This window comes from Malus sylvestris, chromosome 5 (assembly GCF_916048215.2).
Source record: "Malus sylvestris chromosome 5, drMalSylv7.2, whole genome shotgun sequence".
Lineage (NCBI taxonomy): Eukaryota > Viridiplantae > Streptophyta > Magnoliopsida > Rosales > Rosaceae > Malus > Malus sylvestris.
This window is the reverse complement of record NC_062264.1, coordinates 39,423,752-39,444,263: the sequence shown is the minus strand read 5'-3', so window position 1 is coordinate 39,444,263 and position 20,512 is coordinate 39,423,752. Positions and strand designations below refer to the sequence as shown.

At 37.8% G+C, this 20,512-nt stretch overlaps 4 protein-coding genes across 5 annotated transcripts; 1 reads left to right on the top strand and 3 right to left on the bottom strand.

The window, feature by feature from the left end:
- The first annotated feature begins 888 nt into the window (after positions 1-888).
- Positions 889-7,497, top strand: LOC126623606 (uncharacterized). Of its 2 annotated transcripts, XM_050292549.1 has the most exons (9): positions 889-1,106; positions 1,184-1,239; positions 1,345-1,459; positions 1,893-3,397; positions 4,044-5,401; positions 5,574-5,701; positions 5,811-6,451; positions 6,588-6,700; positions 6,861-7,497. In XM_050292549.1, the coding sequence occupies exons 2-9, from the start codon at positions 1,186-1,188 to the stop codon at positions 7,192-7,194; spliced, it is 4,248 nt and encodes a 1,415-aa protein (XP_050148506.1). In that variant the 5' UTR covers positions 889-1,106; positions 1,184-1,185; the 3' UTR covers positions 7,195-7,497. The 2 variants fall into 2 exon arrangements, with proteins under 2 accessions (XP_050148506.1, XP_050148505.1); XM_050292548.1 differs by having other exon boundaries at positions 889-1,239.
- A 1,147-nt stretch (positions 7,498-8,644) lies between these two features.
- On the bottom strand, positions 8,645-12,279 carry LOC126622895 (berberine bridge enzyme-like 22). The gene is made up of 3 exons (XM_050291581.1): positions 12,181-12,279; positions 10,346-10,589; positions 8,645-9,414 (listed from the first exon to the last, which is right to left on the bottom strand). The coding sequence occupies exons 1-3, from the start codon at positions 12,277-12,279 to the stop codon at positions 8,645-8,647; spliced, it is 1,113 nt and encodes a 370-aa protein (XP_050147538.1).
- A 1,291-nt stretch (positions 12,280-13,570) lies between these two features.
- Positions 13,571-16,069, bottom strand: LOC126622894 (tetrahydroberberine oxidase-like). The gene is made up of 2 exons (XM_050291580.1): positions 15,418-16,069; positions 13,571-14,876 (listed from the first exon to the last, which is right to left on the bottom strand). Exons 1-2 carry the CDS (start codon positions 15,829-15,831, stop codon positions 13,629-13,631), a joined length of 1,662 nt encoding a protein of 553 aa, XP_050147537.1. The 5' UTR covers positions 15,832-16,069; the 3' UTR covers positions 13,571-13,628.
- Positions 16,070-16,576: 507 nt separating this feature from the next.
- Positions 16,577-18,526, bottom strand: LOC126624268 (berberine bridge enzyme-like 26). The gene is made up of 2 exons (XM_050293303.1): positions 17,563-18,526; positions 16,577-17,211 (listed from the first exon to the last, which is right to left on the bottom strand). Exons 1-2 carry the CDS (start codon positions 18,524-18,526, stop codon positions 16,577-16,579), a joined length of 1,599 nt encoding a protein of 532 aa, XP_050149260.1.
- Positions 18,527-20,512: the final 1,986 nt, after the last annotated feature.

Below are 20,512 nucleotides of genomic sequence, written 5' to 3'. Positions count from 1 at the left end.
AAGTCGAGAATGTCAATTCATGTAGAATTTTGGCATCACCTTGAGCCATATATATTTTTGTAAAAACAATCCACCTGAGAATTTTGATACCTTCTTTGAAGATGTTCTTATTCTCTATTTATGCTAAGTAAACATGCCATTGAATGTCTCAATTACAATAACGAAAATAAGCTTCAAAATGTGTACTAGAAAAAAAAAGTTCATTGAAAGGACAATACTAGAAAAAAAACAGTCCACCTGAGAAATTCAGGAGTTATAGCATGGAACGTGGCGCGTTCATGGTCTTGACCAGCCAACGCTCATTTCCATACGTAATGACATGAACCAATAATACTGCAACACTTGTCCACCTAATTTTGAAATATATCTCCACCAGGTCCACTCATATTCGACTTTGCATCCCGTATTGGGCTGGGCTGATTGCTGGTTTGAAATGGACTTGGATTTGATTTTGGGCTGATACCAGAATGAAGTTTGGTCCAAGACCTTTCGTCAATTTGGGGTTCTTTAAATTTTTAACTTACATTTTCTAGTGATCCACACACAGAGTGAGAATTTATTTATTTAAATATTTTTTTTTAAAAACGATATTATTTACATTAAGATAATAATATAGACTCAATTTGACAATATGCAAGTATAATATGATTCATGTTTACGAGAATCGAATTTAAGATCTTTTACGTAAATACCAATAAATCGTAGTACTAAATGACAAATAAATTAAAAAAATATAAATAATAATAAATACGCTTTTCTTTTTACCTCCAACTCTCCAGGACATGTTTTTTAATTTTATCCTGTAGTTCTGTTTGATTTACTTAATTTGTGAAAACTACTTTTAAAAAAAAAAAGATCTCGTGGGGTTTAAGGATCCGATTAGGAACCGGATTTACCGACCCAAAACCATTTAGGGTTCCTCTCTCTCAGTGCCGGTATTTCAAAAGTCAGTTGTGAATGCTAGTAACATAGGCGGTTGCGTTCTCTTCTTATTCAGATTCTCGCTCTCTTTTGTATTGAGAGATTCATCAACGATTTGGGGATCTAGGGTTTTACTGCTTGTTAATGGGCCACTTCAACTCCTTCATCCCACTGCAATAGAACCAGTACGACTCTCTCTCTCAATTCGTTAACTTTTCCCCTCTCATTTCGAAAGCTTTTTGCCTTGCCGACATGATTTCAGCAATGGCGGCAGACGTGCCAGTGAATGCCCAGGTGGTCAATTCGTGCTGTGCTACGGTAAAGATTTCAAATTTTCAAATTTTTATTTAGTTTTCAATTTTTTGAATTTATTAAAGTGTTATTCGATTTCATTGTTCACCCAATTTTATGCTTGCTATGCAGTGGAAACAGAAGTACTCGAAGCTCGAAAAGGGACGGAATGCACTGCGGGAAGCTGTGCACTTGCTTCAACAGGAGGTTGAAAGAGCTCAAGCCGAGAATTCCAATCTCAAGACAGGTAAATTTTTTAGGATCCTTCAGACATTAAAAATTTAGTATTGTTAAATAAGCTGTTGAAATGTTAATACTTTCTTAACATGGGTCACTTGGATTGTGGATTTGATAACGAGTTTCATGACTGAAGCTCCTTTCGGGTAGATGTAAATTGGGTACCTGTTTGGTTTATGTTGAAAAGTTTTAAAGTTTAGTTAGTTGTCAAAGCAGTTTATGGTTTTTGGAGTTCTCTACCTGTTAGATTTGTATGTTTCACGTTAAACACTATGGTTCTCTCTTGTGTCGAAATTTAGAACCAGATGCAAAACTAGGTTACTTAAGTGAACTCTCAGTCAATATGCAATGTTAGTTTGTATATAGTTATGATAGAGAGTGTGGTGATAACTTTTCCAAGTGACTAACCTCCTTTTCTTGCTTTTGTAACTCTGTACTTTCAGCACTCGAGGAAGAACGATCACGGGCAGATATTGAGAAAGAGGAGAAAGAGAAAGCATCTGCTGCTGGGTTATCTTTGGAGAAAGAAATTTCTAGGTTGAAATCTGAGATTTCCGTAAAGCCGAGAGGAAATGTAGATGCCCAATATAAAGGTGAAATAAACCTTCTCAAAGCACAAGTTTCTGACCGGGACAAGGAAATTAATCGTCTCAAGGATCTTATTGAGAGAGAGAAGAAAAGGGAAGACTCAGCAAGTAAGAATGCCAATGTTGAGAAAGAGGAGAAAGTAAAGGAAACTGCTGCTAGGGCATCTCTGGAGAACGAAATTTCTGAGTTGAAATCTGAGATATATTCTCTAAAGCAGAGAGGAAATGCAGATGGTCAAGATAAAAGTGAAGTAAACCTGCTTAAAGCTCAACTTGATGACTATGAAAAGAAAATTGATCAACTCAAGAAGCTTATCGAGAGAGAGAAGAAAAGGGCAGACTCAGCAAGCAAGAATGTAGAAGTGGAGAAGAAGAAAGCTTCCGAAGCACGAAAATCTGCTAAAGCTGAAAAAAGTAAGACTGATGACGAAAGGAAGCGTGCCAATATTGAAAGAGAGAAGGCTGAGAATTATGGGCTTCAGTTGGAGGTACTGAAGAAAGAAGCTCATAAAGTAAATTCTGATCTGGCTTCTGAGACATTGAAGCTTGTTGAGGCGAACCGGAAGCTTGAGGGAGAAAAACAGAAGGTGGTCAAGGAGAGAGAGATTGCAAATTCAGAGAAGGCCAAGGCTGATGAACACAGGAAGTTTGCTGAAGCCAATAGGAAGATGACTATGGAAGAAAAACATCGTGCTGAACGTTTATCTATGGAACTGGTAGAGAGTAGGAAAAGGGTTGATGAGTTACAGAAAGAGATAAATGAAATTAGGCCTTTAAGAGAATTGGATGAGGCTCCAAACGCACAATCGTTTAACAATAGAAGTGGTGTAGCTTTCCAAGAGAGTAAATCAGATGAATTGAAATTGGTTTTGGAGCATCCAAATTTTGAGGAACTGAACAAAAGGTATGAAATTGAAAAACAGAAGGTAATCAAGGAGAAAAAACGGGCAGAATCAGAGAGGGTGAAAGCTGAAAAGCAGAAAAAGCTTGTGGAAGTGAATTGGAAGAAGGTGATGGAAGAAAAATCTCGTGCTGATCATCTGTCTAGACAGTTGGAAGATGCTAAGAAGAAGATTGAGGAATTATCCTCCAGAAAATTAATTGATGCATCGGCTGTCGAACTTCGAAAAGATAAGGTTGCTGAAAGTGCAAAAGTGAAACACTTGAAGAAACAACTTAAGTTTGAGAAAAAGCAAAGAAATCATGCTAATGAAGTGGTCAAGCTGGAAAGAAGTCGGAACAGCATCTTGCAACAGGAACTAGGTCGCATGGAAGTGGAGTTTGATCAATTTTCACAGCGCCTGGGTATGCTAAATAAGGCTTTTTCTCATAGTGCTGAAGGTACAGATGACCTAAAAAAGGTTCGTTTTTTTCAGTCTAATCTCTAGTGCTACCATATTTCAATTTGATTTTGTAGATAATAACTTAGTATTGTTAGCTTTCATGATATTGGTTAGGAATCTAAACTTGGAGCATAACATGCGTGTTTTAGGATTTGGTATAGCTACTGTTGATTTATTTTCTTTTTTTTCATTCGTCGTTGATGACAAATGAACCTTATTCATCTGATGGCTCTTAGTGTTGTAATCTGGTGGGTAGAGAATAAGCGTGCTCATTATTCTACTTTGATGCTTGGAAAGTTCTAGACTAATACCATAATAACACTAATATGGTTTAAAAATAGGTGTCTTAAGTTGGTGAGTCATTTGTTTGAACTCCACCCTCCAGCCCTGAAACATTTCTTCTACCTATTGTACTAGTCTAGTTGTAGTTTTGTGTCAAATAGTCATGTTTCCTTGTACATGTGACTTACGCCAGTTAGCCTTTCAAATATTTAGTTTTGCTTCTAATGCATGGATTTTGATTGAATGTTTATGGGGATGTCTTGTCTTTAATAAGCACAATTTTTCTTTCTTGGCTTTTACATTATTTACCCCAATGTTATCAGTAGTTTCACAACATTGTAGTCTTGTTCTGTTTACTGAAATGGGCTTGTGCAATTTGTAGATGAACCTTCAAAGTGGAGTTAAGCGTCTCAAGCCTGGTTGCCCAGTTTTGGATGCAAGAGAAGCCACACAACATACTGCACCGTTTCTTCTTTTATCTGGAGGAAACTGCACTGATTCTATTTCAGGTATTGATTCTATACTGGAGTCTCCAGTCAGAGGCTCTAACCGAAAAATGTTACAGAGTTCTGCAATACATTCCAATAGGGAATCTTTTTCTGATAGACAGTTGGTGGGCTCACAGGAAAAATTGGTTGAGGAGAATGTGCAACCAACAATATCCAACTTATCTGCTGAGGTTACCAAAATAAATTGCAATGAAAATGCTGCTGTGGTTGCCGAAAACAGTGTCAGAAGTCCTTTTAGAACTGATGGGGTTGGAAAAGTTAATGAGCATAGCAGGAAAAGAAAGAGGATACTTCATGCGGTTGAATCAATTGAGGGTTTATATACAGAGGGTAAGAAGTTGCACATGCGGATAGAGGAAAACCTTTCTGTCATGCATTGTTTGTTGAACAAGCAAATGGAAAAACATTATGAAGAAGGGAGATATCTGCTTCCTAGTCTGCAGGGTAATGCAATGCACGGAAAGCTATATAAAAAGGGAAATGAAGGTATTGAAGATAAACTGGCAAGGCAGAAGTATGCTGACAGTGATGAGCAAAAGATGGCCAATAAATTTGAAAATGAAGTCTTTGGATATGCAAGTATCTGCAGACAAGTTCCATCAAATGCTAATGAGCTGATAGGGGTTGCTCAAGCAATCAGAGAAGCTGCTACAAGTGATTTTGAAACGTTGGCAAGTTTTGATGAAGTAACCGATGGGAACTACCTGAAACTGTTAGACTTGGACAATGCTTCTGATGAGGAATGCTACAGGATGGCTATGGAAGTGCCACTGTCTCCTACACTTCCCGAGATTGAGGTTCAAGGTCTTGAAGCATCTGGTGCAGATAATCTTAAACCTTCATCAAAGGAATCCTACTGTGAAGGATCATCAAGTAAAGAAGAAAAACAGTCACCCTCTTATGGAGTTGAAGTTGATGCTGTTGACATACTAGGGAAGAGCGGGGATGTTTTTGGTAATTCTGTTACGACGACAAAAGCTTGTGATCTCAAGGACTCTGGTACTCAACTGATGTCTGATGCTCCGCTTGCAAGAAATGTGGAGGCTGTGTTCCCCCTTGGAAGTGAACTTGGATATCTGGTGTTATCTAATTTTAAGGACAGTAGCAGCATTTCTAGGATATGTTATGCCTTCAGAGGTTGTATTACACTGTACCCTTTAATTACTCACACAGATTGGAGGGTGCGAGAAATTCTGCTTGCTCTCAAGACTGAAGAAAAACTATTACCCAAGTAAATACTCTCTCTCTCTCTCTCTCTCTCTCCCTCTCTGTTTTTCAGTCCTTATATTGATCTAATCTTGTTTTATTTTCGAACTGCCAGTTGGTTTAGATAATGTGGTCTTGTGCTTAGTATACTAGTGGATATATGTGCTAATTGATTTATTTTTGGTGATCCTGTATAGGGAAAAGGTTTGCATATTCTTTTCATTGTTGCTGCTTAACTTCTCCACTGCTGCTCTGATTAAATTTGGGAGCTTGAATCGGACTTCAAACCCCTGCTTGGATTCTTATGTTCAACACATGTGCTCAGGTTTGTTGTTTTTTTTTCCTTGATCATGTTATGTCATAATTTAGAAAAACATTATTAGTTTCATCCTCCATTTTGGTATTAAACTTATTGTTTTTTTTCCGTTGTGCAGTGATGTCTGATTGGGAGGGGAGAAGCATATTTGCAGAATTTGGTAGTTTGGAGGAATCACTTAGTATCATGGAGGATTCCCTAATAAATGGAAGATTTGTGGTGTGTAAGGATTATTCTTCAGAGACCTTGGTTGATGGGGTTCATGTATCCTCTCGACCAGCATCAGCCGATGAGTTGGTAGCAGGGAGCATTGTTTTAGCATCAATATGTGCAGCACTTGACCACACTGGTTTTATTTGCGAAATGTCCTACAACATTTTGCAGACTAGCAGGTCCAATCATTCATTGGTTCTGAGAATCCTGCATGTTTTTGCTTATCTGGGAGGAGAGAAGTTTCTTAACTTTGGCAATTCTAATTTAGTGATTATCATGAAATCTATAGTTACACATCTCGAGGGAGTAAGCTCATCAGATACTGCTAGTTCTTTTATTCCATCTGTGAGCAACTCTCGAATTATGTTCAGTCCATGTGTCAAATGCCCATTCTCTGAGGATTCTGTCTCTGTAGACGCTGCTACATCATTGCTTTTAGAAAGGCTCCAAATGAATTCTTCTGTTCAACCAAACACTTGTACCAGTTTCATGCTTTGCGATCTCAGCAACCTCCTATCATTGGTGGAGTTGGTTGCAATCATTATGGTATGTTTGAATCCCTTCTGAGTTTAGAATTTTCTCAACTCGCCATTATCTTTCCAATTTTGATAATTTATTGGTTCAGATGGTTATCAGGTACTAATTTTTGGACTTGCCGCTTGTTTTTCTCTTTTGAATGCAGAGTTGGGAATGGACAAGTGCTAATATTATCCCTCGGCTATTGAAAGTTATGGAATCATGCATGGCTGAGAATGTGATTACTGGAATTGTTGTTCTCCTTGGTCAGCTTGGGAGGTATGCCTTTGATTAATTTACCTTGCATTTTTCTTTTTCTTTTATTTTTTTCGCTGGAATTATTGTTTCTTTACTTTCTTCTAATCTTTATATTAGGCCAAATGTCATAATGCCTACTTGTGCCAGGACTTGAGTTTAACGATATGTTACTCAATTTCAGGATCGGAGTTAATGCCCTTGGATATGGAGATAAAGAAGTTGAATTCTTGAGGGGGGAATTATCTGCATTTTTATGTAGGGACTCTGCAACGAGTGTCGGCCTTCCTACTCAAATTGCCACTGTCACGGCATTGTTGGGGCTTCTCTCTTCTGATTTCAAAACAATTATTCAGAATAATGCAATCTCAGCAGCCATTGGAAGTCAGTTCGGTCCTGCTGAGTCTATAAGAAAGTGGTTTTCTTTGCTGCCGAAGAAGCAACAAGATTTTTCATTCGGCCTTCTGCAAACAGCGGGTATGGAACCTGAGCCTGAGATACCGTGTTGCAAAACTTGATGTGGTCGCAAGGGTTCCCTGATGTGTTGTTGAAATGTACACGCAAATTTTTGAAAGGTTCGTTTAAATTTTCATCTTCTCGTTGGGGAGAATTGAGATTAAATGGGAGTAGGAAATTTTGTTGATTTCCACCACCGAGTAGGGTGGAGAAATTGAGGATTCAGAGACATCCGACGTGAATGCGTTTTTGTTATTTTCACTGAATAACTCTGCAAGTTTCTGAGCCAGTTATTGTGATGGAATGAATGTAAATTTTGTTTTGAAACCATTGCATCAGATGAGTAAATTTTTGTTGAGTTTTAACCTTTCCTGCAAATTCATTACTTAAATTCTTGATCAACTTACAATGTTGTTCTGCACAAAGTGAAACTTAATAGCCGCATCTTAAAATACAGAAGAGAGCAGATCGAAAATGTCTTTGGACAAAAGGACAATTTTAACAATTTGAAGTGAAGAGGTAACATGGTAACCAATTCCCAACACACGGATTGTTATACCATGCAGTTGGTATTTTCAGTATGACACAACAGTTTTAGTTACAAAACTTAATTATACGAAAGACTTCGGAAATTATTTAATAACGATTAAACTTGTAAATATTTTATAATGTTTCAGCGTACGACATGCACATGATGAATAATAGACGGAAAGTGTGGTCAAGTATCCAATGACCATGTTTTAGCGTACAACATGCACATGATGGTTTCACTTAAACATACGAAAAAATCCCAAAAATATTATATTTTAAGAGTTTGCTTGGTAAAGGAAAAGGAAAAAGAAAACCACTTTGTTAGGGGTTTATATCAAAATTGAGCACCAAAACAAGGGAGGCTCAAGGCTCAAGCGGTGTGGGAAGAACCTTCTCGTGTCTCTTTCTTCCAATTTCTCTTTGGACACGTTGATACAACAGAACAACAAAGCTTCCTCTCTTTGCACAATCAAGGTTGAAAAGTCATGTGGAATGAAAGCTTATACCAGCTGGTAGTCCATCACTCTAGGAAATCTTACAAGGCTTATGCTGCTTGGTAAGAAAACATTAACTTTTCTAATTGCTAGCTTTTCACATGCTGGTTAATCCATACATTACCCTAGAAAATATCTGGTGATAGGCATTTCTTACTGAAGTTGTTTGGCCTGTTATCTGCATATGAAAGGCTCATATGAAAAAAAACCAGAAGAAACATTTTGTTTCAAACCTCTGTGATTGGAAACAAAGAAGGAAGAGGAGGAATGCTTTGTTCATTTCTGAAGAAGTTATCTGGATCAACCTTGCTCTTCACTTGTGCCAGCCTCTTGAAGTTACTCTTGAAGTACCTTGTTCTCCAAGCACTTGCCTCCAAGAGCTTGTGTTGTCTTCCTTGTTGGCACCCAGATCAAGATCCGTGTAATGTACTGTATGTTGAACAAATTACCTTTTCTGTGAGTAAATGGAGTTTCATATTCTGAAATCTCATTCATTCTTCCACCATATGGATCCAAAATCATGTACACATTTTGTTCCTGCTGAAACCTCTCCCAAATCCCTTGGAGTCCCGGTTCGGGTATTGGGTTCTTCACAAAGTCGGATTTGGCTTTGAAATTCATCTTCCAGAGGGGATTTTTGGATAGCAATGAATCGAGCATCTACGACATTATCAGCTGCCAGGCCGTGCTTCCTGATTAGGATTCCAAACCCACCTCCACTCAAGTGCCCTCCAATACCAACAGTAGGGCACAATCCTCCTGAAAATCCATGGACCCAACTTTTCTTGGCAATGCTATAATAAAGCTCACCAAGTGTGGCTCCTGACTGAACCCAAGCTGTCTCATCTGCAAGGTTGACCTCAATGTACCGGAGATTGATCAAGTCAATGATGATAAATGGGGTTTTGGAGGGGTAAGATAGGCCTTCATAATCATGTCCTCCACTTCTAACCCTGACTTGCAAGCCAAGTTTCTTGCTGCAATGAACAGCTGCTTGGATTTCAGACTCATGGAAAGGTCTGACAAGGAGAAGAGGCTTTGACGTGGAGTTTAACCATCTGGGGTTTTGTTGGGAAGATTGCAAAGATGAATACAAAGAAGAGTTTGAGGTGTGAATGTTTTGATCAGAAATTTTGGTGTAGTAACTGGATTTTTCTGTCATGCACTGACTGAAAATTTCACTACTAATGGAAACAGAAATTGCAAATGGAACTGAGACCAAAAACAAAGAAGCTAGTAGTGCAATGAACTCCAGCTCTTTGAGGAATTTAGGCCTTCAGATTCTCATGATATCGGTTTGGCTAACTTAACTAGCAAGCTATAGTAGATATGCTGAATTCGGCTTGTTCTACTCATCTGCTGCGTATACATAGGAACAAAAGGAAACAAAGTGATGATTCCGATGGAGTGAATTGAGGGTCTACCATCTACCACATTAAAGCAAAAAATTTGCATATATATAATTCAGTCGGCACTTGGCATTTGAAGTTAATTTCTTGTTGAGATAGTACCCACGCAAGTCACCAAACCTTACTTATTTTGTGCAAAATATCTGGCTATTTAAATGTGGAGTCATTGACCCTAACATATGATACGATGTTGAAATTTTTGTATGAAAGTGTAATTTATAATTAATTTTTTTATAATCTGCAAAAATATCAAGCTATAGTTTGCTGATATGTAAAAAAATTAAGCATATAGAGGCTAAGGATTGTCCTCATTTTTGGTCACTTAAGCACTAGTAGAAAGAGTCAACTGAATTCATTCTTATTAATGAAGTAGAAGACGTAGCCAATTCCACTTGGTGCAACATTGGCACAACATATGGGCTAATGCACGTGGGACTTCCGTATGCTCTGAGTTCTGCATGGTTGCAATGTGTGGTCCGAACTACATATTGTTGGAATTTTTGGTTTTTATTTGAGTTATTGTTTTGGGTATTTTCTTTGTTAGGGTATTTTCGTTATTTTGTTTATTAGGGTTTGCTTGAGGTTTTACTATTTAAACAATGCTTTGTATTAGGTTTTATTAAGTTGTTCAATAATATATTTCTTTCCCGTACTGTTCATTTTGGTATCAAAGCAAGTTCGTTGGACCTGTCTCTGAACCACTGCGCTTAGCCTAAACATGTACCTGCCTGATTCTAAAAAGTCAGATCAGTGATCCCGTCTGCCCAATATCAGATTACCACCCGCATCACGCTGTTCGGAAGCCCGCACCATCACCATCGGAACATCACTGCACTGCACCGCTGTCTGTTCTCGGACGAAGCCCAGGTCGCTGATCGTAGTACCTTGACGCCCTATTTGTTGTTCCTTGCCGTCTCCGTTCTGTTCACTGTTCTTCTTGAAACTGCCCGTCTGAACCAATTGTCGACTTGTTGCTGCTACTGCTTGATTAACCACCGCCACCAGATTTGAAATTGTACCGGTCTGCACAACCAACACATCAGGTATCTCCTTGTTACGACTGTCATTGTGAATATGGCATCTTCAAAAGATGATTCCTTGCAAGCTATTGGTGTGAAATTAAATGGAAATAATTATGTGTATTGGGCGTATGTGATGAAGAATTTTCTAATTGGAAAAGGATTGTGGGGCTATGTGTCTGGAAAAGTTTCCATTCCAAATAACCCTAAAGATGAAAAACATGAAGACTTGCTTGCTGCTTGGGAGATGAATAATTCGAAGATTATTACTTGGATTAATAACTCTGTTGATATGGCTATTGGAATACAACTTGCTAAGTTCTCTGCATCCAAGGAAGTTTGGGATCACCTAGAAAAGTTGTATACCAAGGCCAATTTTGCTAAGTGATATCAGTTAGAAATGGAGACTCATGCAATCCAGCAAGGTGATAAGAGTATTCAAATTTTTTATAACGAAATGACCAGTCTTTGGGGCCAACTTGCACTGACTGAACCTAAAGGACTTGGTACTATGGGGCTCTATCTTCAATATAGAGAAGAACAACGTCTTGTTCAGTTTTTGATGCCTCTTCGAGATGAGTTTGAGACTCTCCATAGCTCTATCCTACATCGAACTCCACTTCCATATGTTGATTCTGTTCTTAGTGAATTACATGCTGAAGAAGTCCGTGTGCAGTCACAGTTGCATAGACTTTCTTCGCCTATGTCGAACTCTTCGACATTGATTGCGTCTGTTAGACCGAGAACTCGTACTAAAATTGTTGTTGCAGGGGATGAGTGTGCTTACTGCAAGGAAAAAGGGCATTGGAAATTGGATTGTCCGTGGAGAGTTAAGAAACCGCTTGCAGCTGCTGAGACCAATCCACCGAAAGTATTGGTTGTGTTGACTCCGGAATCAGCTACAACTGACCGTGTCGATGACTTCGACTTTGGTTGGTGATGCATGCATGTCCCTGTTTCTGTCTGCATAGCGGAGCCAACCTGTCTGTCTGTCTATCCGCATAGCGGAGCCTGTTTGTCTGTCTGCGTTGCGGAGCCTGTCTGTCTGTCTGCGTTGCGAAGCCTGTCTGTCTGTCTGCTTGTCTACCTCGATGCTTGCCTGCCTATCAACCTAACGGAGCCTGCATCTACATATGCTTGTTGGAAAATTCATGTCGTATACCGTCATTAGTTTGATGGAGGGTGTTGGAATTTTAGGTTTTTACTTGAGCTATTGTTTTGGGTATTTTCTTTGTTAGGTTATTTTCGTTATTTTGTTTATTAGGGTTTGCTTGAGGTTTTACTATTTAAACAATGCTTTGTATTAGGTTTTATTAAGTCGTTCAATAATATGTTTCTTTCCCGTACTGTTCATAGGATTGTCCTCATTTTTGGTCACTTAAGCACTAGTAGAAAGAGTCAACTGAATTCATTCTTATTAATGAAGTAGAAGACGTAGCCAATTCCACTTGGTGCAACATTGGCACAACATATGGGCTAATGCACGTGGGACTTCCGTATGCTCTGAGTTCTGCATGGTTGCAATGTGTGGTCGAACTACATATTCCACCTGCCAACTTACAAAGCTCCATCTAGAACTAGATCTTCACATATACCTTTAATGAATCGACTGGCTCTTCTCTTTGAGGGCGAAAATGCCCGACTCGATCCTCCTGTTCTAGGCGTCTAGGATCAACATGTGTTGAAAGGGTCATATCTGCTGACATTATCAAACGTGATGTGGCAGCTGATTTGCATGCCACATTACTTAATTAAATGTTTCAAGAACACACCTAAAAGGGGCACTCGATACAAGGGGTTGATTGTTGTCCACATTACTGATCCACTGGTTTTTATGTTTCTCATTGTTCTTCTAAGTCGTAAACATCTTCGTGGAAGTGCCACATAGGTTTTTTCTGGGATTCTTCTTTTGAATTATTTTGGATATAAGGAAGCTTCGCTGCGTTTGTAGTTTGAAGATGATTTATTACGATAATCGTCATGTATTATGGGAAAGTTTGAGACTCGTTATTCCAGACATCAAGAAAATTAGCAATTTTACTTGACATTATTAAGAGTTTCGTACAGGAAAGACTTCTAACGACATCAGAGATCATAACATATAACTTAAGTTATGATTATAAGAGGTTGTTATCTCATCATTATTTTAATCCTATCATTAGGCTTTGCTAGGTCTGAGAACTGGCTTGGGCCTTATTAATGCCCTCTCGGCCCAATAAAGTAACTCAAGAGTCAAAACAGGAATATCCGATACGCAGCCGCAGGTCCAATATATATATATATATATATATATATGGTCAAATTATAAATTTTATTAAATTAAATGTTAGATTAATTATCTACAGAGTTTGAACCCACACGTCATACAAGAGCTCAATACATTTTCACTAATGTGGTAAATGACCACTTGCCACAAAAATACTTCCTTGGGTGGGCGAGTTCATGGACACCAAGGGGGGGTGTGTTTACTGGTGGTTACCCCAATAACGAATCGGAAATAACCAATCAAACTTAACCCCCTTAATTAAGCACACATCATCCCAAGCTTGTGTTTTTATGAGACTTGTCCCTCTATTTACGATTAACAAATTTTTATTATTTGAACATCATAAGTGTAATGTTCATTTTGTTTATCATCATCTAAATATTATATCTGCAACAAATTATTGAATTTAGAGATCGTTTAGTCATCTGTGTGTTAATAAATCAATGGTTTTGGTAATAAGTATCATCCTCATGATAAACCATCCACTTGTTTTATGCATATAAATAGTTAAAAGAATTATTTTTTGCCTATTTAGATAATGATAAAGAAATTGAATGGTTATGATTATGACGTTTAGACTATAAAGGTTCGTTATCAAAGGAGGGCACACGCATTATGCTATTAGGAAACTTGTCAACTTGATTCTAAAATTCAACTCTTAAATTGGGCATTCGTATTTGATTATCAATAATACTAGCTTATCTATTGAAGAAAAGAAAAAGAAAGATGGACGGTCATATTAAAATTTGTCAATTTGATTCTAAAATCCAACAACTCTTAAATTGGTACAAAATTTTGCTCGCTTTTGAAGAAATTTTCGTAATCAACCTCACCCTTTATCTTAGCCAATCGCTCAAAATTTCGTTTGAAATACTTTTCACCCCAAACCTTAGCTTCCTCCAAAGTTCCCTTGATATTTCTTCCAATGTCCAAATCCCTGTAGTTAATATATGCAGCCCTAGGGTTTTTAGTCACAAATGGAGCCATGAAATTGTAAACCCTATTGATCCCCTCCAAATGCTTCTTCTCAGCCAAAGCTCCCCCCTCAAACCACTTAATGACGTACTGAATGTTGTACAAGACTCCAGCTCTATGTGGAAACGGAGTAAAATCTTCTGGAATCTCAGCCATTTGTCCACCATACGGATCCCAAATCATTATACCAGGAGCGTCACCATCTTGCATCACCTTCCATATGGCTTCTAAGTGCTTTTCTGAGATAGGTTTTGTCACAAAATCACTTTTGGCTTTGAAGAAGCCCTTTTGGACATGGTTTCTGTCCAACAAAAGCTCTAATGGCTGTCCGGGATCCTCACCATTGATGTAGAAAATAGATTGAATCCAGCTTATTTCCTTGCAGTCCTCAGGTTTCAAACCCAACTCAGGAAAGCTCTTTTGCATCAAGGGGACTAGTTGATCAGTGGTGCCAAGAAACAAGGCATTGAAATTGGCCTGGATTGTTTTCCCACCTTGTGAACCTTTTCCCACAAAAAGAATGACTCTTATGAACAGATCTTTATGAAACTTGGGAGCAATGGCTTGCCACCTGTGAACCAATTTGGTTGCCTTTTGTTCTAGGGTTCTGGGGATTGTGAAAACCGTGACCTTCGGGGGGACCGGAGCCAACTTGATCTTCCATTCAAGTACAACTCCAAAGCTTGCAGCTCCACCTCCTCTAATGGCCCAAAATAAGTCCTCCCCCATCGATTGTCTGTCAACAACAGCTCCGTCTGCTGTGACCACGATTGCATCCACAGCATTGTCACTTGAAAGCCCAAATTTCCTCATCAATACGCCCTGCCCTCCGCCGCTGATATGTCCACCAACACCAATAGTAGGGCAAACACCGGCTGTGAAACCAAGTTTGCCTCTGCTCTCGTTGGCAACATGGTAGTAAAGCTCACCAAGTGTTGCACCGGATTGAACCCATGCAGTACGTTTTCCTCTGTTGACTTTAACTTTATTAAGCTTGACGAGATATGATGATGTTGGATTTGTGACCAAGTGGACAACAAGCCAAAATACCTTTCGGCTAATAAAATAGAATAAGGAAAAGGGGGACATCATTATGATGTCTAGCACTTGATTTGTGGCTTTTACAAAGGCAAAGAATATGTGGCAATTATGGTTTTGTTCCTTTTGTTTATTATATGTTTTTGGTTATGCCTTTGGTGAAGTGGGAGCGGCAGTAGAGGAGAAAAAAGGGAGTTGTCTGTTGACAGCTCTAATCAGTGAGCAGAGGAGAGAGCATTCGGCTCTCCCATTTTAAATAGAGTTGCTGCCTTCCCCCTTTGTTAGTGATCACTCAATCAAAGATATTTGTGCTACATGTTGTGGCTTTTGTGAGAGAAGGAATTTGGTATATGTTTCCATTTTCTCCATTTGTTCTTTGTTTTAGTGAGAGCTATTGGGTGTATGTGGGATTTGGGTTTGAGAGTTAAAACTCTATTTGTAATCTCCTTGTGATATTAGTGGAATTTCCTCGCCGTCTCGGAACTGGATGTAGGCTTACGCCGAACCAGTATAAATCCTTGTGTCTTTTGGATTATTTGTCTTATCATATTTTGCCGTTGTAGTTTATTGGTTTCATATTTGACGCTTCCGCACAACAGATGAAGGGTACATCTGCTTTGTAAGAGAGGGCCTCATAGTATTGACCCCCGCTTCGAATCCTAACCTGCAGACGATGTATTTTACTACAAATGATGGCAGCTTGCACGTGTTCGTATAGATACGGTGTGATGATGTATAGAAGCTTCTGATTCGTGCTGTTGAATCTGAGGTTTTGGATGGAGGACTCAAAGACGGATGAAAATGAAGGGGAATGAGTATCGAGCAAAATTGTGCTTACGTTGGTTGAAGATTCTTTCGAATGGAAGCTAAAGCAACTATCAAAATTCAATTCATGGATGAGGTTATATCTTGCAGAAGAAACCGAGAAGAAGAGAGAAACTACTGCAAATGTTAGAAGGTGAGGCATTTTTGCTTCCCACTCCAATATTGCTTCTGTTGGCTGCTTAATTTAAACTTTAAATTCTCTCTTAAAATCTGTAAAGAATTTTGTAACTGGAAACAAATTAAAGCACATTGAAACTGAAAGCTCAATAAATTTCCTTAATAATGATATCGGTTATAAATAAAGAATTGTGCTTTTGTGTTTAATGAATGTTTCGAGTACATTTTCTTGAAACACAATCAATGGTCAGCGTTGTCAAAAAAAAAAAAAAAAGTCAATGGTCAGTTAGCAAGTTGACCAAAGGAAAACTAAAAAAGAAGTATAACTTTTGTTACGACCCTTTGAATTAGTTGAAGTAAAAACCTTTGTGAGCTTGAGGGTGCCTATATTATGTTGAGAATTATTATCAAATTAGTTGATCAGTATAATTTGTAAATTCTTTTTCACATAACTTGAGCAAAAGTGTGTTTGCACACTGCCTAACCAACCAGTCTAACCCATGTTTACGGGCTAAGCCATTGAAAAGAACTACTATTTAAGTTATTTGCTAGAATAAATCCATTAATCCATAGTGCATATTAGTTGCATTACCTTTTCTATAGTAGCTGAATGTTGAGACTAGAGACAAAAGAGACTGCTTTGAAATTTTTATTGTTGCACAAAATTGGTTAAACAGTAAGCTTAAAAAAGGCACACCAATCAAACCAATTAAATGCTTAATACGCTGCAAAAATCAGTCTAGCTCCTGGCTCTAGTAATGGCCTCGAGTTCATGGAAGAGGCGGAATGCTCTGCTCATGCCGGAAGAAGTTATCAGGATCAACTTTGGTCTTAATTTTTACCAATCTGTTAAAGTTGCTCTTGAAATACCTGTAACCCCAAGAACTTGCTTCAATAAAGCTCGTGTTGCTCTTCTTGTTAGTCCCCAAATCAAGATCCCTATAATTCACATATGCCTGCCTTGGAAACATTGTGACATAAGGACCCATGTAAATGTAAAGTTTCCTAATCCAATCCATGTGCTTTGACTCATTATCTCCAGCTTGCCATACAGTCGCGTACTGAATTTTAAAAAGAACTTTCCGATGGGGAAAAGGGATTGCGCTTTCAGAAATCTTGCTCATCATTCCCCCATATGGGTTCAAAATCATCAGTGGAGAGGGCTCTTCCAGCAACCTCTTCCATAGCCCCTTAAGCGCAATTTCTGGTATCGGATTCTTGACAAAGTCTGACTTGGCTTTGAAGTAGACCTTGGGTAGGGTAGCTTTTCCTTCAAGCAAAATCTCAGTAGGGGTTCCACTTGGGTACCCTGCTATATATAGCACCGATTCAATCCAACTTGTTTTAGTACAATCTTTTCTTGTCAAACCCAATTCAGGGAAGCTTTTTTGCATGACATTAAGGGCTGGTTTGGTATTGCTGTGCTTTGAAAAAAAACTGCTGTGAGAATAAGCGGATGTGAAATAAATCAGCAGAATGTTTCGTAAACTTTTTTGTAAAAGTGCTTTTGGAAAAAGAAAAAAAATAGTCTGATAGTGGGTCTTTTCATTAAAGGAGCACTGTAGCTCCGTGTGCTTTGAAAAAAAAACCAGTTTTCCAAAGCTACAAATAGCAGTTTCAGCTTTTTCCTTTGATTTCAGCTTATTCTCACAGCAGCTTCCAAAATAAGCCATTTTTTTTAGTTTACCAAACAACTAAAACCGTCACAGCTTTTTTTCATGGGTGCTTTTTTTTAAGCACCTCACTACCAAACCACCCCTAAGTAATCTTTTAGAATCTCCCAGAAAATGAGCTTGGTAAACAGTTGTGACAGTTTTACTGGCAGTAATGGTATCATTGGATACTTGTAAGAGAACTCTGATAAAGAGATCTTCATCAAGAAATGGAGCTACATGTTGCCATCTATGGAGGAGCTTTGTGGCACCTTGTTCCAAGGTCTTGGCAACTGAAAAAACTGTCACATTTGCTGGAACTGAAACCAACTTTATCTTCCACCAAAGGATGATTCCAAAGCTTGCTCCTCCACCTCCTCTTATTGCCCAAAACAAGTCCTCTCCCATTGCTTTTCGATCAAGAATTTGCCCATTAACGTCTATGATTCGTGCATCAATGGCGTTATCAGCACCAAGGCCATATTTTCTCATCATGGAACCATATGCACCTCCAGTTATATGCTCGCCAATGCCTAGACTCGTGCAAAGCCCGGCAGGGTAGCCATGAGTTTGGTTTTTCTCTGCGATTCTGTAGTAGACTTCACCAATGGAGGCGCCGGCTTGAATCCATGCAGTGTTGGATTTGATATCAACATTGACCGATCGAAGTTTAGCAAGGTCTATAACAATGAAAGGTGTTTCAATTTGGGATACATAAGAGAGGCCTTCATAATCATGCCCTCCACTTCGGACCCCGAGATGTATTCGAAGCTTTTTCGAGCAAATGACAGCCGCTTGAACTTTCGAATCATGCAGTGGTGTGAAAATAAACTCTGGCTTCGGCACTGAATGGACCAAGTACCTGAGGTTTTGTGCCGAAGATTCAAGAACAGATGTGAAGCTAGAATTTTTTGGAGTGAAAAAGGTGGTAGAGAATGGAATAGAAGTCTTAGATTTATGTGACAGGCATTGGATAAAATTAACTTGTGTTGATAGTGGAGGATGTGCCCACAAAGCTGATGGCAAAAGAAAAAGAAAAATTGAAGAAATTGAAAAGATCGGAAGCATTTTTTTTGGCTTGTTTTACTTTCTTTGCTGGTGTTGAGAAAATGTCCTAGTTCCTTTGTTGCTTTATAGAAGCAAGAAGGCCTCTCACTCTCAGTGAGCTAATGCAGACGTAGTCTGCTATATTAATTTACATTGTTTTCATATTACCTAACATGACCTAAATCATTATAGTTATCTACTCCATCTTCCTCCAAATAGAAGAATTTTTCATTGTGCTCGGAATAAGGGTGGTACACCACGTGTTTTTATATAAGTGGTGAGAAATTTTATTTTTTAAGTTATTAACTTTTTAACACATATATCCCACAATTTTTATAATGACATATGGTATACCATCTCGTGTTCCGATCATACTAAAAAATCTCTCCTCTAAAGACCTAAATCATTAGGCCGGCCTCATCTTCATTCATGACCGGCCACAACGTCCTGTTGGCATTCGAAAAATCGAAGTTCGCATGATTTGTATTTTCCAGAATTAGAATCCTTTCAGCAGTTTATTAGCAAGTTGCCCAACGACTACAGTAGTATGAACTTTATTTATAATTAGACCTTTAAATCAATCAGTTAAAGTAGCATGAACACAACTGGTGGAGTCAAGAAAAATAATTTAATTGGTAATGCTAGGGAGTTCAAATTTTTCAAACCAAATTTGTATACCAATGATGCGGTTGTAATTGATTAGATTATTAATTAAGTATCGATTAACTTGCTTATTTCTTATTGGTGACATGTCATTTGGTTTGCAAATTTGATTTTAAAAATTGATATCTCTACCATTATCTTATATATAAAGCCAATAGAAAAGGTGAATAGTGATTTTGGTGTCACGAAGTTTCAACAAAAAATATTTGGACAAAAATGTTCCCAAGACAAAAAACTTCAAAGTCATCCCAAAATAATACATCAAATAAGATAGAAGCATTTTCATCATTTTAATAGTCTTTTTTTTAATAATTAATTTTTTGTACAGTTTTTTTATTTTTTTATTTTTATTTTTTCATAATTAGTTCATCACAATAGACTAGCAATAATGTGATTCAATTTCTCTATTTTTAAATATGTTTAAAACATCTTAAGATACATGTAATGCAAAAAAAAAAAATGACAAAAATAAGCAGTGCACACCCTTATATAATTTTAGCAATTAAATTAAATAAATAAATAAAGTCACATCTTTTGAAAATTCTTCATGTATATGGCAGCTTATCATTTCTATTTTCTTCTCTCTCTTGATGTGGAGATAAATAGCATATATACAGGAGTTTGCATCAACTGAGGGGACACCGTGATCATATATCAACAAGGAAATATCCGAATCTCAGTTGGCCTATCACTGAAGGTCGGAGCGGAGCTATTCACGGGCCTTAAAAGCCATCTACAACTGAAAAAAAATGAACATAGTTATGTTCAAAATTATAATCAGTAAACAAATTATTTTTAAATCAAGTCATACTCATATATCATCTATAACTGAAAGGATTAAACATATTTTCCTCAAGAATTTATTAATTTTAAGCTTATACTATAAATTTGTTAGTTAATTTAATTAAACTACTGTTATATGTTTTCAAATATAGCTGTTGAATTTAAATCAATTATTGTTATTCTGTTATGTGTTTTCAAGTAATGATCTGGTGGATTCCATAGAATTATAACTCAGTCATCAGTTAGGAATGAGTTTTTGTATAAATTAATTATTTTTTTACTTTTAAACCTTTTAACTCTCCTTTTTTTTGTTTTTTGTTTTTGTTTTTGTTTTTGGGGACCAATGTCTTCATTAACAACCCAACAACTTTACAAAATAGGAGGCTCAATTACAAGACCAGCACAAAATAAAAATAAGGCCTCCAAGCAAAACAAAGTCCAAACAGAGAATTGGGCCCAAATAGGAAAACAAAAAAAGACAGCAAGCCGAAGCAGCCAGCTCCACAATTGCCATCGACCGGAATCCACCATTGTGCATCTCCACAACTAGGGTTGGGCAAA

What these genes read in the sequence shown, in the direction of transcription:
- LOC126622894 (XM_050291580.1), bottom strand. Translation starts at nt 15,831, where the DNA reads ATGCCTCACCTTCTAACATTTGCAGTAGTTTCTCTCTTCTTCTCGGTT. An exon ending in AACCAATAAACTACAACGGC is followed by an intron (nt 14,877 to 15,417) that starts AAAATATGATAA and finishes ATTAGCCGAAAG; the next exon opens with GTATTTTGGCTTGTTGTCCA.
- LOC126623606 (XM_050292548.1), top strand. Translation starts at nt 1,174, where the DNA reads ATGATTTCAGCAATGGCGGCAGACGTGCCAGTGAATGCCCAGGTGGTC. An exon ending in GAAGAAAAACTATTACCCAA is followed by an intron (nt 5,402 to 5,573) that starts GTAAATACTCTC and finishes GATCCTGTATAG; the next exon opens with GGAAAAGGTTTGCATATTCT. An exon ending in AGTTGGTTGCAATCATTATG is followed by an intron (nt 6,452 to 6,587) that starts GTATGTTTGAAT and finishes TTTTGAATGCAG; the next exon opens with AGTTGGGAATGGACAAGTGC.
- LOC126624268 (XM_050293303.1), bottom strand. Translation starts at nt 18,526, where the DNA reads ATGCTTCCGATCTTTTCAATTTCTTCAATTTTTCTTTTTCTTTTGCCA. An exon ending in TTCTAAAAGATTACTTAGGG is followed by an intron (nt 17,212 to 17,562) that starts GTGGTTTGGTAG and finishes ATACCAAACCAG; the next exon opens with CCCTTAATGTCATGCAAAAA.
- LOC126622895 (XM_050291581.1), bottom strand. Translation starts at nt 12,279, where the DNA reads ATGACCCTTTCAACACATGTTGATCCTAGACGCCTAGAACAGGAGGAT. An exon ending in AGCCAGTCGATTCATTAAAG is followed by an intron (nt 10,590 to 12,180) that starts GTATATGTGAAG and finishes TTGGTTGTGCAG; the next exon opens with ACCGGTACAATTTCAAATCT. An exon ending in CGAACAGCGTGATGCGGGTG is followed by an intron (nt 9,415 to 10,345) that starts GTAATCTGATAT and finishes AATTCCTCAAAG; the next exon opens with AGCTGGAGTTCATTGCACTA.